At 34.2% G+C, this 15,339-nt stretch overlaps 1 protein-coding gene across 4 annotated transcripts; it reads left to right on the forward strand.

Moving 5' to 3' along the window:
• The first annotated feature begins 2,913 nt into the window (after nucleotides 1-2,913).
• LOC132308597 (putative FBD-associated F-box protein At5g56690) lies at nucleotides 2,914-13,994 on the forward strand. Of its 4 annotated transcripts, XM_059806737.1 has the most exons (8): nucleotides 2,914-2,969; nucleotides 3,626-3,751; nucleotides 4,869-4,973; nucleotides 5,047-5,163; nucleotides 6,228-7,166; nucleotides 7,267-7,413; nucleotides 13,396-13,422; nucleotides 13,514-13,994. In XM_059806737.1, the coding sequence occupies exons 4-8, from the start codon at nucleotides 5,119-5,121 to the stop codon at nucleotides 13,823-13,825; spliced, it is 1,470 nt and encodes a 489-aa protein (XP_059662720.1). In that variant the 5' UTR covers nucleotides 2,914-2,969; nucleotides 3,626-3,751; nucleotides 4,869-4,973; nucleotides 5,047-5,118; the 3' UTR covers nucleotides 13,826-13,994. The 4 variants fall into 4 exon arrangements, with proteins under 4 accessions (XP_059662720.1, XP_059662728.1, XP_059662705.1 ...); XM_059806722.1 differs by lacking the exon at nucleotides 2,914-2,969 and having other exon boundaries at nucleotides 3,560-3,751; XM_059806730.1 differs by lacking the exon at nucleotides 2,914-2,969 and having other exon boundaries at nucleotides 3,560-3,751; nucleotides 4,869-4,957.
• The last annotated feature ends 1,345 nt before the right edge of the window (nucleotides 13,995-15,339 follow it).

The raw sequence follows: 15,339 nt of genomic DNA on the forward strand, positions 1-15,339 counted from the left end.
AATCAAACACTGGGAACAATGAACTTAAAATGATCATATAATATAAATGAGCTTACTCAAGCTACTTTTTGACATTAAGAGGCAAACTGAAAACTAAACACACAGTGGACCAACACTAACACCTTCCCATGTATAATCAAATCTCTGAATACATACATATAGTTCGTTAGACCATATGAATATCATCATATAAGCTATTGCATTAGAATTTTAAATACATACATTAGGTAACCTAGCACACCAAAACACGATATTAGGGGGCGACTCCATTCATTTTAGGTATTGTTTACATTTTATCATATTTAATGTTTTATTTATCCAAAAACATTTTATTTCTTCTCCATGTGAAGGTCTTGTAAGGAAAATTATGGTGCACCAATAGGTAATGGAAAGAAAGAGGATCATATGAAACAAATAAAGGGGCTCAAAGATAAGCAGACTTAATTAGGACATTCTTGTAAAATTTTAGACTTCTTAAAACATATAAAAGTACTAATTATAATGTATAAGTACAGACACATGTTCTTAGACTCGTCGATGGATCGAATTTTGATTCGAATTCGAGTATATAATAGTGTTGTTAAACGCGCACCTAGGCTCTAGTGCCTGTTGTCATCCTAGACTCATTAATGTTTACTAGGCGCGCGCCTAGTCCTGTTTGTCAGACGCGTCACTAATTTTTTTAAAAAAACTATGATTATTCTATTTCTTAAGCCAAAAAGGGTACTTTTGGCGCGCCTCGGTTGCGCCTCATCCTGTTTGTTAGACCTGTCATTGATTTTTTTAAAAAACTATGATTATTTTATTTCTTAAGCCAAAAAGGGTACTTTTGACAACTTAATAAACAAATAAGAAAGCCTAGGCGTACAAAAGAAAAAACTTTTGTTCAAAAGAATAAACAAATAAGAATTTTCGAAAAAGAATAAACAAATAAGAAAGCCCAAGAGTCAAAGTGTAAACCGAATATAAAAAAAGTAAGACCATGAGAAGAACGATGAAGCCCTAGTTGCAGAGATGAACAACGAAACCACCCTAGTTCTTTCTTCTTCTTCTCTCTGTTCTCCTCTACTTCTCTCTCCTCTCTTCTCCTCTACTCATATCTTCTTACCTTTGTTTACGTCTCTCTCTTCATCTAGTTCTCTTATCTCTCAGTCTTTTTTTGGGGGGCTTTGTTTTTTCTCCTTTTTTCTTGTAACACTTTCTCTCTTCTTATCTACTTGTCTCTCTTCATCTATTTCTTCTGTCTATGCGTCTTTTTTTTCTTTTTTTTTTTTTTGCTTTTATTTTTCTTTTCTTGTTAACATTTATTTTTGTTAATACATTTATTTCTTTTTGTGCTATGTTTTGCCAATCAAAAAAATAAATCATGCTTTAACTTTCAAGAAAACAAAATTGTGCTCTGTTTCATAGTTGTTGGATGCTTGTTTAGTTGATGGATTTATTTTTTTATATTTGATATTAATTTTTAGAATATTGATATGACTTATGAGATATGAATAATTTTATGCTAGTTTAAAATTTCAATTGTGCGCCTCACACGCGTAGGCTCTAAAGGACCTTAAGCGCCTTGGATATTTAATAACACCGGTATATAATTAGGATATGAATTAGAACATTTAATACACGACTCATTAATAATCTAAATTCGGCAATCTGTTAGCTAAACAAACTATATATGGATTATGGTCGATCCGATTTAATAGGATATAAAATATAGTATAAATATATTATCTAATACTATAATATATAATATTTACATACAATTAAAATGTTTTTTTTAATCATTATTTTCTTTTTCTTCTTGGCTTTGTCTATCTTTATTATTTATTATTTTTATTTTAAAAAAAAGTAAATTACTTAATTCTCTACTTTTTTTCTTTTTTTCTTTTTTTTTGTTTATATATATATATATATATATATATTTGTTTATTTTTATTTTTTTTCTCTGATTTTTTTTTTTCCCCAATCATTGTTGCTGATATCTTTTTAATTAACATTAATTTTTAAAATAAAAAATTACATCCTTTTTCGGATAGAGTTATCATATCAGATACCCATTAAAAAACAAATTAGCTACGGAGTATGATTTTAGTATAATAATCTATCGGTTTATCGGACAAGCAAATACGGAGTAAGTCTTATTTGATTTGGATTGGACCAGGTCTGATTAGGTCCAGTGTGGGTTACTGGGCTGGATTAAATTCAATATGGGTTGGGTTGAAATTTAAAGGAATTGGGTAACTAGGTGAGGTTCAGGATTGTTTATGGGTTAAGTTGAAATATGGGTCGGGTTAAATTATGAGTATGGAAACCTCCCCAAATCGATCGAAAGAGTGCGGGAGACTTCCAAGTAGGAATGGTAACGGGGGCAGGTTTGGGTGGGTGTATCCTCCCCCGCCTCCGCAACCATTTAAAAACCATGCCCTCGTCTTTGTCCAAAACAGCAAAAACGGGAGAATTTTCTAACCTATTTCCGTAACCGTTTAACATTTTTACCCCCACGAGTACTCGTCCCGCCCCGTTTAAGACCATAATTTATTTATTTTTGAAATAGATTTACTCTTTTTTTTTAACCCTCATCTTTAATTCTTCGCTATTGCAACTTTCTTTTTAATCAAATTCATTTATTACTTTAATATTGTTAAATAGGGTAGTATATAGTGATAAATATATATACTATTGAAATAAGGGTACATAAGTAATTTGTCTATCTAGACAGGGTGGGACGGGGCGGTGTGGAGCAATCTCCTGTGCCTCGCACCAAACCCATGCGAATTTTTATTACATGAAACTATCCCTGCCCATATAAACAAAAGGATCCCCAAAATCGTCAAAATCGGGGCGGGTCATGGCGGGTAACCGCGGACGCATCAAATTACCATCCCTACTTTCAGGCCGTTCAACAGCGACGGATGGATGAGCGGAAGGCGGCAAGCGACGACGACGAGAGGTTACGGGAAAGATTGGAGGTACCTCATCGGTTTGCGTCTCAACTGTTCTTCTCCTCCTCCGCCCTTTTACTTATTTATTATTATTTTTTTTGTGCTGCTTTGAGACTTTTTATGTGGCTTTGAGACCGACGACCGAAGGTTTCGAATGTTAGGGTTTTAGGAACTAGGGGCTAATCGGTTGCAGGGTTTCATGGGCCGTGGTTGGCTTGAAACAGTAGGTTAGGGCGCTCTGATGGTTGTCAATTAGAGTTGGTAATTGTGTGGATTGAGTTTCAGGGACCTGGTAGTGGTAGGTTAAGGCTAGAGATCTAGATGGTGGACGGTAGCAGATGGATTTGGGTTGTTAATAGGGACAAAATAGCGTAAAGGAAAGTGAAGAAAGGAGGAGACGAGAAGTAGAAAGATGAGGGTAGACCTGGGAAATCGATTCAATTAATTCGGATTGTCCGAATATGGATCAACTAGAAAATACTCCGTAAAATAATTCAATATATGGTTTTTGAATTGATCCGACCCGATTCGGATTAAAATAATACTCCGTATATATCAGCATCATATTTGTACCGATGTAATCAAGGTAAAAAAAATTAAACACTAATCACAAATTCACAATGTTACATGCCATGTTGAGTACAGTTTTCTCACCTAAGATACTATGACAATCTCTCTTATAGGACGCAAGAAGAAAATTTCAGAAGAGTCTGTATCGTGCTTCGAGTTGAGAGAAACGAAGGTGAAGGGAGAGTAATCGATCGACGGCACGAAGGGGCTAGGGGAGCCAGCCTTGCGGAGTATTTCAGGTTAGTTACTCTCTCTCCTTTTTTTCTTCTATTTTTCCATCTCTTTTCATTATTACAAGCCCTAAATTTTCAATCTTGCAAAAGTTTTTTCAGATTTTTTTTTTTGTTCCCCCTTATTTCCTCTCTTTTTCTCTGTTTATGGTGATTTTAGTTCTTTGTTAAGAGCCCATTTCAATCTCTCTCTTTTTAACCTAGATTTGATCCCCTTTGTTTTACCTTTATGTGGAAGATATTAAACATATTTTCAATATCAGGATGAACGTTAATTACATAGATCAAACCTTATCATGTTTAGATTTGTTGTTTAATTTCTGAGTAGTAATAGTGAGATGATTGATTGTATCAATTTGCTTGGTTTGTGTTTGTTTGTATAAATTGCTAAAGGGTATAGCTAACAGGATCGGACATCCGAGAGAGTGATTATCTAATATGGATTGAATAGATTAGAATCCGTAGGATCAGATAGCTTATTGTGCTTATCCGATTCCGATTGGTTTGATATCTGATAGGCTAGATTGATTGAGGGGTAATAACAAGAAGAAAAGGAGAGCAGAAGAAAGGGAAGTCCTCGTCTCGAGTTTCAATATATTCTCCATATTAATCTGAATAAAATTGATTATATCAATCACATATATGTATTGATAGGCATTCAAAATTTCTTAACAACTAAGGAACTTAGCAACTATTTACCCCACAAAATATCTCTGTCAAACTACAAAAATCTCTCTCTGAAAGCATTAATGCTGCAACCATGGCATCCTTATCTAATTGTAGTTATCGCGTAGTCTAGTGTAGGTTAATAGACCAGTCTATACTCTGCATGATACATGACACACATGGTGGACTAGGCTGATTTACCCACCTAACCTAAGCACATCATAGCAACTATAAGTTTCCCAGTCCGGGTATCTTCTTGTTTTCCAGTTGTTGATGTTATCAATCTCCTTTGGTTTTAAGTTAGTAGCGAGAACGTTCTCTCTCTCTTCCCATATAAATCGCTTCCCATGTATTTATATAGACGTGTATATATTTATATATAATAACAATATATATGTCCGTGTTACAATTTTCTGATTTTTTGAACTTCTGAATTACTTTTATTTTATTCTTTTTGTAGGCAAAAGCAAATAAGGGGAGATCTCTGAATGATCCTAGCAAGCTAAATTGTGAAGTTGTGGCCCGAATTTTGATGGGGCTTGATAATTTGTAATCTTCCTTGGATGTAAAATCTCTTCACTTATTTTCATGGTTTTATAATTTCTGTCATGTTTGTGATTGTGTTGTTGGTTTTGCAGTATTTGTAATAACATAAATTATCCTCAGTGGAATATTGAATAAGGAATGGCATCAACAACTATATCATTAAAATGAGGAACATAGGACAGTGTACCTCTTCTTTCAAGCAACAGAAGGTGAGTTCTATTCCAATGACTGCAAAAAAGGAAAAGTTATTGTTTATTTATTTTTTTTGTAGCTCAGATTTTATTCATAACTATCAAATTTTTTATTCCACTGGTATCAAATTGAAGTTTGAGTCCTGACACTGGGTGTTTGTCTTCACTGCTTACACGAACAACCTGAAACTGTTTTGGTTATTGTTAATGTGGTTGTTATTAAATTTTTGACAAAGTAGTACTTATTTATTTATTTTTACATTAAAAAAATGTTATTTTTTTCATGAATAAATACGCGTTCTTATCCAAATGTATGAGAAATTTTGTTTGTTTGTTTTTTGCCAATCGTGATGATTCTATGGTGATCCTTAAATTTTTAGTAAAGTAGTGGTTTCAATAATTTTTGTTTAATGTGCAAAAAACCCCTGAACTATTTCCGAATTGCAAATAACCCCCCTTGAAGTATATTTTGTGCATAATACCCCCTGAACTATCACATTTTGTTGCAAAATGTTCCAATGCCTAGACTATTTTTTATTAAATGACCATAATGCTTTTTCTTATTGAATTGCACTTAATCTGTTTTTCTTATTGAAATAAATTATGAAATAAATTCCTTCTAATTCTATGCATATTCTCCATTAAATTTGCATTAATTTACTTTTAATTTTTTAAATTAATTGTTTAAATAAAAATCTTAAGTAGAAAATTTTAAAACAATTTAAGTAATTTTTAAAATTTTTCATGAGTATATTGCATTGCATTTTTTTATTTAAGAAATTAATTGATTTTTCATGAATATTTTGTATGACAAATAATATATTGTATAAAATTAAGGTAAATGGTATAACTAATATTCATATAAGAGAAAAGATAATAAAAATAAAATAATAAGAAATGACGAATTTAATGAGAAAGGGTAAAATAGTCTTTTGTGATGGATTTGTTCTTAATTGCAACAAATCAATAGTTCGGGGGGGTAATTTGTAAAAGGGCAATAGTTCAAAGGGTTTTTTTTTTGCACTTTACCTTTGTTGACGATGATTTCTTTTTCTTGTGTTTACAATTATTTGGATGTTTAGAGAAAAGAGCATATGAAGAATGGAATTAGTGGATTGCCAGACGACATCATCATTGCCATCCTGTCTCTTTTGACACTTAAGGAAGCTGCACGTACTAGTGTTCTATCACGCAGATGGAGATATTTATGGAGATATTTATGGAGATATTTCAACTTCGATTCAAAGATATTTCGAGCTCCTTCAGTAGATGGTACTTCTCTTGAAGAGCCTCCTAAGTATAGGAGTTGGTTGAGCAATATTTCTCATTTTGAAGAGCCTACTAAGTATGTAAGTTGGGTGAATAAAGTCTTGGAATTGCATCTTGGCGCCTTTATAGATGAAATGAGGATTTCTTTTTGTTTCCGTGGGGACTACCCTCGCGATATCGGTGATTGGATTAAGTTTGCAATGGAAAAGGGCGTTCGAAGGTTTGAATTGGATGTGATGGCTGGCAGGTTAGCCGGTCCCGGGCTTAAATTTTACAACTTTCCAAGCCTGGAAAGCTTCAAATGCTTATTTAGGACTTCAAACAGTCATCATGTGTCACGGACTATTGGTTTCACATATGGTTTTTGCTCCCTAACCACCCTTCGTTTGGCTGGTGTTAATATCATGGAGGAGGTGCTTGAGCATATCCTATCCATCTGTGTGTTTCTTGAACAATTATGCATTGTGGGATCAACGTCTCTAGTGAATCTAAAAATTGCTGGCCCATCTCTCAAATTGAAGCACTTAGAGTTATCTCAATGTCACTCTTTGGAAAAACTTGAAATTTCTGCAATTAATCTTGTTTCATTCACCTACTTTGGACGGGATATAAGTGTGCCTTTTAAAAATGTCCCTCTTCTCTCTGAGCTATCTATTGGGGGACGTTTCTGTTCATCCTTTGTTTTTGAATCTTACAAGCATTCCAGCTATATTGCTCAAATAGAAAAGCTCAAGTTACAAGTGTTTGTTGAGGTTAGAATACACAATCAATGCGTGATTTTATGCTTTTATTTTCTATTTTGGTTGTGGTTGTTGTAAACATCATGATCAGCTTGTGGTTGCATTTGGTTAGGACTTCCATCGGTTTCCCAAGTATTTTCGTGCGCTAGGTAATCTCAAGGAAGTGGAATTGTTTGTCATGGGAAATGAAAATGACAGCCTTCTCAGTTTAACTTCTGTGATTAAGGCGGCTCCTAAATTGTCTAAGTTTACTGTTGAGGTAAGTATCCTTTCTCTGTAAGTTAAGGTTTGGTTTCTGATGAAATTATTATTATTGATTTATTTTAAATACTTGTATGATTTTAAATTGACTTAAATGTAGATAGATAAGAACAAGAGAGGGAGAGGTGAAAGCAGACAGGTACACATATGATAGAATATAAGATCTTTGTTGAAGAGGCTGAGGAGGTGAAAACGGTGTCATTGACTCCGTGCCGCATCAAATAGTGAGTGTTTTACGAAGGACTACTGTTAGTAAGACGGCACACAAGCGTATCAATGAGTAAGACGATTACGCAAACTAAGTTGTCCATGACCAATCACCATTACGAGTAGGCAAATCTTTGAACTTCAGAAAGATGATAATGTCACCCTGCCACTCTCGCCTCTGCAAGTAAATTCTAATCTATAAGCTAAAAGAGGAAACATATTGAACTTGATTTCTTACTGATTTTTTTTTTCTTCTTACCCCAATTAAATTTAAAGAACAAGTTGAAGATGAAGAAGATAACAATTAAACCCTTAATTTTGAGAACTTGGTGGGTTTGTGCTTTATACGATTTGAGTAACCTTAAGTAAAATCTTTCATGGAGGCCTTCTGAATTTACCACAGCTTTGCGTCAAGTGTTTGGGAAAAGTAGACAGATAGAATGGAATGGGATAAGAGGCTGAGAAATATAAGAATTTGAAAGAGAGGCAAATATCTTATATTGTCTTCAATTATGAAAAGGAAATTAGGGGGGAAAAAAAAGAGAGAAGAAATGTATATTATCAGGTCACAAACATAAATTTATAAAAAGATTTATTGATCCTAGCAACTCTTATCTTGTTTAACCTTAGCTGCTATGTTTTTTCATGTGACTACAGATGAAAAAAAGTCGAAGTCTTACAATATGTTACTAGAATGTAAATAATGTCAATATGTTATTACGAGCCTAAATAAAAAGGAATTTGTACCCAATGCTTAAAAGTATAAAGTGCTTAAATTGATAAATTATAGTGAGCTAACTTACAATTAGAATTTTATCATAAATATGAACATGGGATTCCCGCATTACTTTTACTTCATCATTTATACGCTAATGTAACATTTGTGCATGGTCATTTGTTTGACAAATTGGACCTTGGTTGAAGCAAAATTCTGTATGCATGTGCTATTTGTACTTTAAATAAAATGGAACTCATATAAGTTCATGGATTATGTAAATAAATATTGTTTTATCTTCTTGCTTGTAAAGTTGAAATGGTTTACCGTTTTATAATGAAAAAGGCATATTGGATGCAAATCTAACCTTTCACATTAATAAATAAAGTGGTTATTCTTAGCCTTAAAACAACGGTTACGTGCTAACAGCTTGGCCTTCCATTCCACAAAGGATAATGGCTCTGAGCTACTGTATTTCCATTCTATTAGTTTTAGCGTGTGTTCTGTAACGTTTTTACTATTATAAAACCTGTAGAAGAGAGTGAAATTTGCTTTGAAGTTGAAGTTTGGCCATTAATTGCATTGGTAAGGCGGCAAACATTAGCCCCTTGTGGTTTTAACCTTTTTCTTGGATTGGGGGAGGGTGGAATTGAATTTTCAATCATACTTGGTTCAGGGAGAGATCTCTAGGAGACAGATTAGGTTTTGGTTTGATCCATGGCAGTGTTATTAAAGGCCCAAGGTGCACGGCGCCAGAGGTCCTTTGAAGCCTAGGCGCGAGGCGCACGCCTAAGTGAAGTGAGGTGCACAATTAAAAATTTAAACTATCATAATAACATTCATATCTCATAAGTCATATCAATATTCTAAAAATTAATATCAAATATAAAAAAGTAAATCCATCAACTATACAACTATCCAACAACCATAAAACATAGCACAAATTTGTTTTCTTGGAAGGCAATGCAAAATGTGTTTTTTTGAATGGTAAAACAAAGCACAGAAAGAAATAAATCTGTTAACAAAAAAAATGTTAAACAAGAAAAAAAACAGGAAAAACAGAGCCCAAAAAAAAAAGACAGAGAGAGAAGAGAAGTAGACGAAGAGAGAGATGTAAACAAAGATAAGAAGAGAGGAGAGAGAAGTAGAGGAGGAGAGAAAAAAAGAAAGAAAGAAAGAACTGATGTGACTTCCTCGTTCATCTCTTCAACTAGGGCTTCGTTTTCATTTCACAATCTCATTCTATCGCTGTTCGGTTAACACTTTGACTCTTGGGCTTTCTTATTTGTTTATTCTTTTGAACAAATTAAAGTTCCTTCTATCGTATGCTTGGGCTTTCTTTTTTGTTTATTAAGTTCCAAAAGTATCCTTTTTGGTTTAAGAAAGGCGCACCTCACATATAGGACAAGGCGCAACCGAGGCACGTGCCTGGTAAACATCAATGAGCCTGTGATGATAACAGGCGCTAAACCTGAGCCTCGAGCCTAGGCGCGCCTTTAACAACATTGATCCACGGTGTGGGGATAGGCCAATTGCAAGTGTTTTCCAGAGGTTTTTTAGGATCTCTCTAGATGGTCATGTCTTTATAGCTGTTTGTTATCGCCTTGATAGCAGAAGGATGACTTGTGATGTGTCGTCTGTGAGATATCTTCAGGATTGGGAAATGGAAGACATGGTTGAGTTCTTGGTGTCGTCGTACCATCAGAGGGTGGTAGTTAAGGGGGCTGATGTATGGGTTTGGGAGGAATCCAGGGAAGGTCAGTACGAAGTGTCCTCTTTTAACCGGAGGCTTCCAAATGCTCGAGGGTCCACCATTCCTAGGAGGGCGGTTTGGCATACCAAAAGTTGCCTCAAGGTTGCTTTTTTTGGATTGACGGTTGTTTTTGGGAGGATTTTTACAATCAACAAGAAAGAGGTTTTAAATCTTGGTAAATTGGTGCTGCATGTGCAAGAGGGATTAATAGTTTGATTGATGTTCTTTTTCTTACATTATGCATTGGCTAGGGATGTGTGGACATGTTTGTTTCCCTTTTTAGTTTGTTGGGTCTTGCCAGGTTTCACGTTGAGGATGCTCCAGGCTTTGAGCAGTTGTATAGTCGGGTTGCTAGCCTGGGATGCATGGAGAGTGATTCCACTTCGTATTTGGTGGGGCTTGTGTGTAGAACGAAATAGGGAAGGAATCTTCTATTTGGCTATTAGAACTGTCCATTCTTTGTTCTTTTTTAGTCTGGGTTAATGGGAGGGATTGTATTGGATTTTCTAGCCTTTGTGGATAGAGTGAGTGTATAGGGGATTATTTTGGCATAGAGTTTATTGTTTTGTACATGTTCTCTTGGGCGCGCTCTCCTTTTGAATGCTTTCAATGAAATTTTGCTTAACAAATAAAAAATAAAAAAAATTGTTAACCCAAGGACATCAAGATATATTCTCTTTGTGCTATTCCAAAAAACTTCATGGACGATTCACTTCGTGGTCATTCCTTGAGGAATTAACTCGATTGTTTAAATTTTGTGATGTTTTGAAGCACGCTCAATCTCCTTGTACTGCTAGAAGTAAATTTGTATGGAGAATTGTTCACTTTAATCCTCCCCTTGGCATGAAGTGAATTTTGTTTTCATAACTGACATTGAATAGACATTGAAGTAGAATGAGTGATTTGAGGGCTTCTGGCATGGTAAGGAATTTTAATATTTTTATAAACCACCTCACCTTCTAATCTACACTTGTGCTCTGGGAGTGATTATTATTAGAGTGTTTTGTAGCTTCTAATGCCAGTTAAAGCAACCGGGGACAGTTTCTGCAGGGATATCGAAAATAACAAATTGTGGTAATGTTTCTTTGTGGTTTTCTTATATGGATGGTTCCTGATGTTATATCCAGTATGAATGACCATTATGTAACTGAGTTGCTTTGTTTGTGACATTGCCTTTGATGACAAGAGTTTGTTGCATAACCTGATGGCATTACTTGAATCTAGGGCTGCAAATGAACTGAGCCGAGCCGAGCTTTGTCATGCTCAGGCTCGGCTCACTACAATCTGAGAGGTGCTCGGGCGAGCTTGACCTAGCCAAGCTCAAGCTCGGCTCGTCAGAATATGAGCGAGCTCGGGCTCGGTTTGGTTCGGTTCGGGCTTGTTTGTGCATAGATATACACATATATAATACACAATAGATGAGTGTATATACATAACACAATCAAATTGTGTGTTGAGTTATAGATGTATAGTTAGATGTTTTATGCATACGGCATACCTTGAGGTTGAGATTGTCTGATATCATCAACAGTTGTGCATCATTCATTTTTTGCAGTTAATTTCATGATTCGTCCTTTGTTGTCCCAAAAGAATACAAAATACTGAAGAAGAATTAAAGATCGGGAGGCTAAATGGGGATGCGCTGCGCATCGTTGCAGATAATGATACCTATAAGATTAGGGTTTGTTATGTGTCAACATTAATGGGTAGGTCAGTTGGGCCTTTAAAATGAAATATGGGCCATTTTGTCTTTGGGTTTTTCATTTAGATAATAGGATATTAGGAATGTATTATACATCTGGGCTTATGTTGTTTAATGGATCAAATTTATTGGGTTGGATCAAAACCTTATAAATTATTGATAAACGAGCCTGTTCATGAGCCTAACGAGCCGAGCCTAACATTGTTCAAGCTCGGCTCGTTTATTAAATGAGCTCAGAATTTGTGCTCAAGCTCGGCTCGTTAGCTAAACGAATGAGCCCGAGCCGAGCCCTCGGTTCATTTGCAGTCCTACTTAAATCACCACTGAAATATATTTTATATATATATATTCGTTCCCCATGCACAAGCCTCCTACATCTAGCATGGCCTGAAAGAGGTAGATGGTAAGCAGCCTTACTCCTATTTCTAGGTAGGCTGATTTCGGGACTCAAGCCTGCGTCATTGCGGGTAACAGATGAGCACTTGAATCATAGTGGGTCTATTTGGTTTGAAAGAAGTAGCAAAGGGAAAAAAATGGAAAAGATTTAATTTTTTTGAGTTTGGATAGGATAAAAGGAAATTTTATAAGAAATTAGGATTCCTACAAGTGGTTGATTTTTTCCAAAACATTTCCAGAAAATTTAGTTTCTCGCAAAATTTGTGTTCTATATTTTAGTTTCCTATTATGCCATTACCAGTTGTTTCTCCATCTCTCAGCCTTAACAATGCTGAACACGCCGCAAAATATTTGTTCAATTGTGCTAATAAAGTAGTTTATGTGGCTCACAAGTCGGGTGCCTTGGCTATGAATGCTAGATTAGAGGAGGTGTTTATGAGAACGAGTTTCCTGGCAAGATTAGAAGTCTAGCACAGGAAAATGTATTGATGACAAGATTAGAAGTGTAGAACAGGGAGATGTATTAAGACACTGATGTGTATTTTGGTGTTTTCTGATCAATGGTCTAAAGGCAAACATTTGACATTAGGTGAAACTCATACGTGGTGTCGTAATTCTACCCACCACTCTTAAATTTGTGATCCATGCCCATGCTCTAAAAAACTTTATTTACAACAAATTTGTATTTATTTTTATTTTTTAATATATATTGCAGATGTATATAGTGTTATTTTACCCCAAAAAAAATATATATATATGCCGGTTCATTCAATGAAACAGTTGAAAATTATATGTTATTCTAAAAATTGAAAAGACGCACTTTAATTTTTGGAACTTACATTTTTGGAACTTGTAAGTTGTAATGGTAGTTGTATTAAGAATAAAGTTAAACCATTAACGAGTTCCGCATGAGAAAAATATTAGGAAACCTTTATTGTTGTTTGGGTATGGGGAAGATTGATGCAACACAAATTCATTTATTTTTCTAGTATTTGAAATCACAATGATAGGTTTGGTAAGTATGATCATTTTCTTTTCACTTTCATGTTATTCAAACTGTCAAAACAATACTTTCCCACAATTTTCTTCAAAAATTTTCGTCTTAACGAAATGCATGTTGGAAACAAGTTATGGTAAGTATGTTCTTATTTATTTTATCCAATCTTGTGTAAACAAGTTTTTATCTGACTATCTTCCTCCATGGCAGTTGATGCTGAGTGCGAATGATAAACGGGTACCAAAAATTACAAATCTTTATTGGTTTAAAAGTTTTTTATACTGTTAACCTTGTCTGCTAATAATGTCATCTCCTGTGGTGCTGGCAGGTAAGACGGGCTGATCAAATTGCAGCTATAAATGCTGAAAAAGAGGCAACTAAATGTCATCATCAATGCCTTAAGGTGGTGGAATTGGTTGATTTTGGTGGGCGTAGCTGCAGCGAAGTTGAGCTTGTTCTCCACATACTAGTGGTTGCGGCATCACTAGAGAAAATAATTATTCATCCTTTTCCTTTTTTAGAATATAAAGAAGTTCCACCTATAAGAGCCAAGTTGATAGAAGATGTCAGAAAGCGTGCCTGGCAGATAAAAACAATATTACCCAAAACCATTGAATTAGTGGTTCCTTTAGTTAAATAAGTACTCCCAGTGTAACAATTGTAGTGATTATTTACCTATTCTGTTCATGTTAACTTTACATATATGTGCTAATGACAAGTTTTATAATTGGGTTTGTAAAGTTTACCATAAATTGGGAATGATGTTCAACGAACCAAATCTTATTGGTGGTATTATTTATTTTATCTAATCTGTTGTCTGAAGTTCTTTAGTTAAATAAATTAATAATAACATTCTAACAATTATAGTGATTATTTATCTATTCTGTTCATGTTAACTTTATATATGTGCTAGCTGCTAAGTGAAAGCTAATTTGTATAATTGGGTTTGGAAAGTTTTTAATAAATTGGGAACGAAGTTCAACCGGCCAAATGTTATTGGTGGTAGCTTTTAATATAAAATGTTATTTGTTACTAGTATTATTTATTTCTAATCTTATATGTAAACAGATTTTTATTTGGCCGTGATAATAGATGGGTAGTGAAAATTACAACCTTATTTATATTGTTGCAAGGGTTTGTTATATTCTTAAGCTTGTCATGTTAGTCTCTCCCCTATAACTTGTTGGTATTAGTCTCTCCCCTATAATTTGTTGGTTACAAATGATACTCTTCATCTATATTATTTACAAATTTTACTAGTTAATAAATTTGCATATGATATACATAAATTACGTGTACGTATAAAGTACATACAATTTTTATCCATTTAAGTTTTAATATCACCATTCTGTATAAAACGATTACACTTCTACGTTTCTGAATCCGCATTTTTTTTTTTTTGGTACTGAATTTTACTAACTATGTTCTACATCACTTTGAAAGACTTGAAAAATCACCCCACCTGGAATTGGTTGGGTTTGTTGAGAGTAAGCATAGTAAAATTGTTGGGTGAAACTTCTAAAATCTACTAATTACAATACTCTACATCACCCTACCCAGGTGGTGAAATTGGTTGAGTAACGAAATTGATCTTGTTTTGCATTACTTGATATTGTTGTACTATTCTTTTATTAAAAACTTTAAAAAATAATGAAATTGATTGGATTTATTGGAAGTAGTGGCAGCAAAATTGATCTTATTTTGTTGCAGCATCATCCATTACCATGTCTTCTGGGGGGAGTAAAAATTTTTGGTGATCATATTTACTTATTAATTATAGCAGGATTACAATTGAAACTAAAGTTAAGCTTCTATGGCTTTGAATTTTTATGGACACTATTTTAATTTGCCCGATTTTTGTATGTAATGATCATCTCTACTTTCAACGATTAGCTCATTTAATCGTGTATTAATGTTTAATTAGAAAGTTTACCAATTGATTTGTAGAAAAGAACATGAAGGAAGGGCTCTAAAATAGTGTTATCTTTTTGAAGAAGTGTGTAAAAAACACCTTTAATATTTTCACATTATGCAAAAATACCCCCTCAATCAAAAATCTGACATAAATTAGTGTTATAATATTCGTTTTGCCCTTTTACTCTTCTGAAAATGCCCAATTGGGTATATATGCTACTAATATCATATTACAAGGGT

This window comes from Cornus florida, unplaced genomic scaffold (genome assembly GCF_030987335.1).
Source record: "Cornus florida cultivar Cherokee Brave unplaced genomic scaffold, ASM3098733v1 CherokeeBrave_3.0.0_Hap2_Chr01, whole genome shotgun sequence".
Classification (NCBI taxonomy): Eukaryota; Viridiplantae; Streptophyta; class Magnoliopsida; order Cornales; family Cornaceae; genus Cornus; species Cornus florida.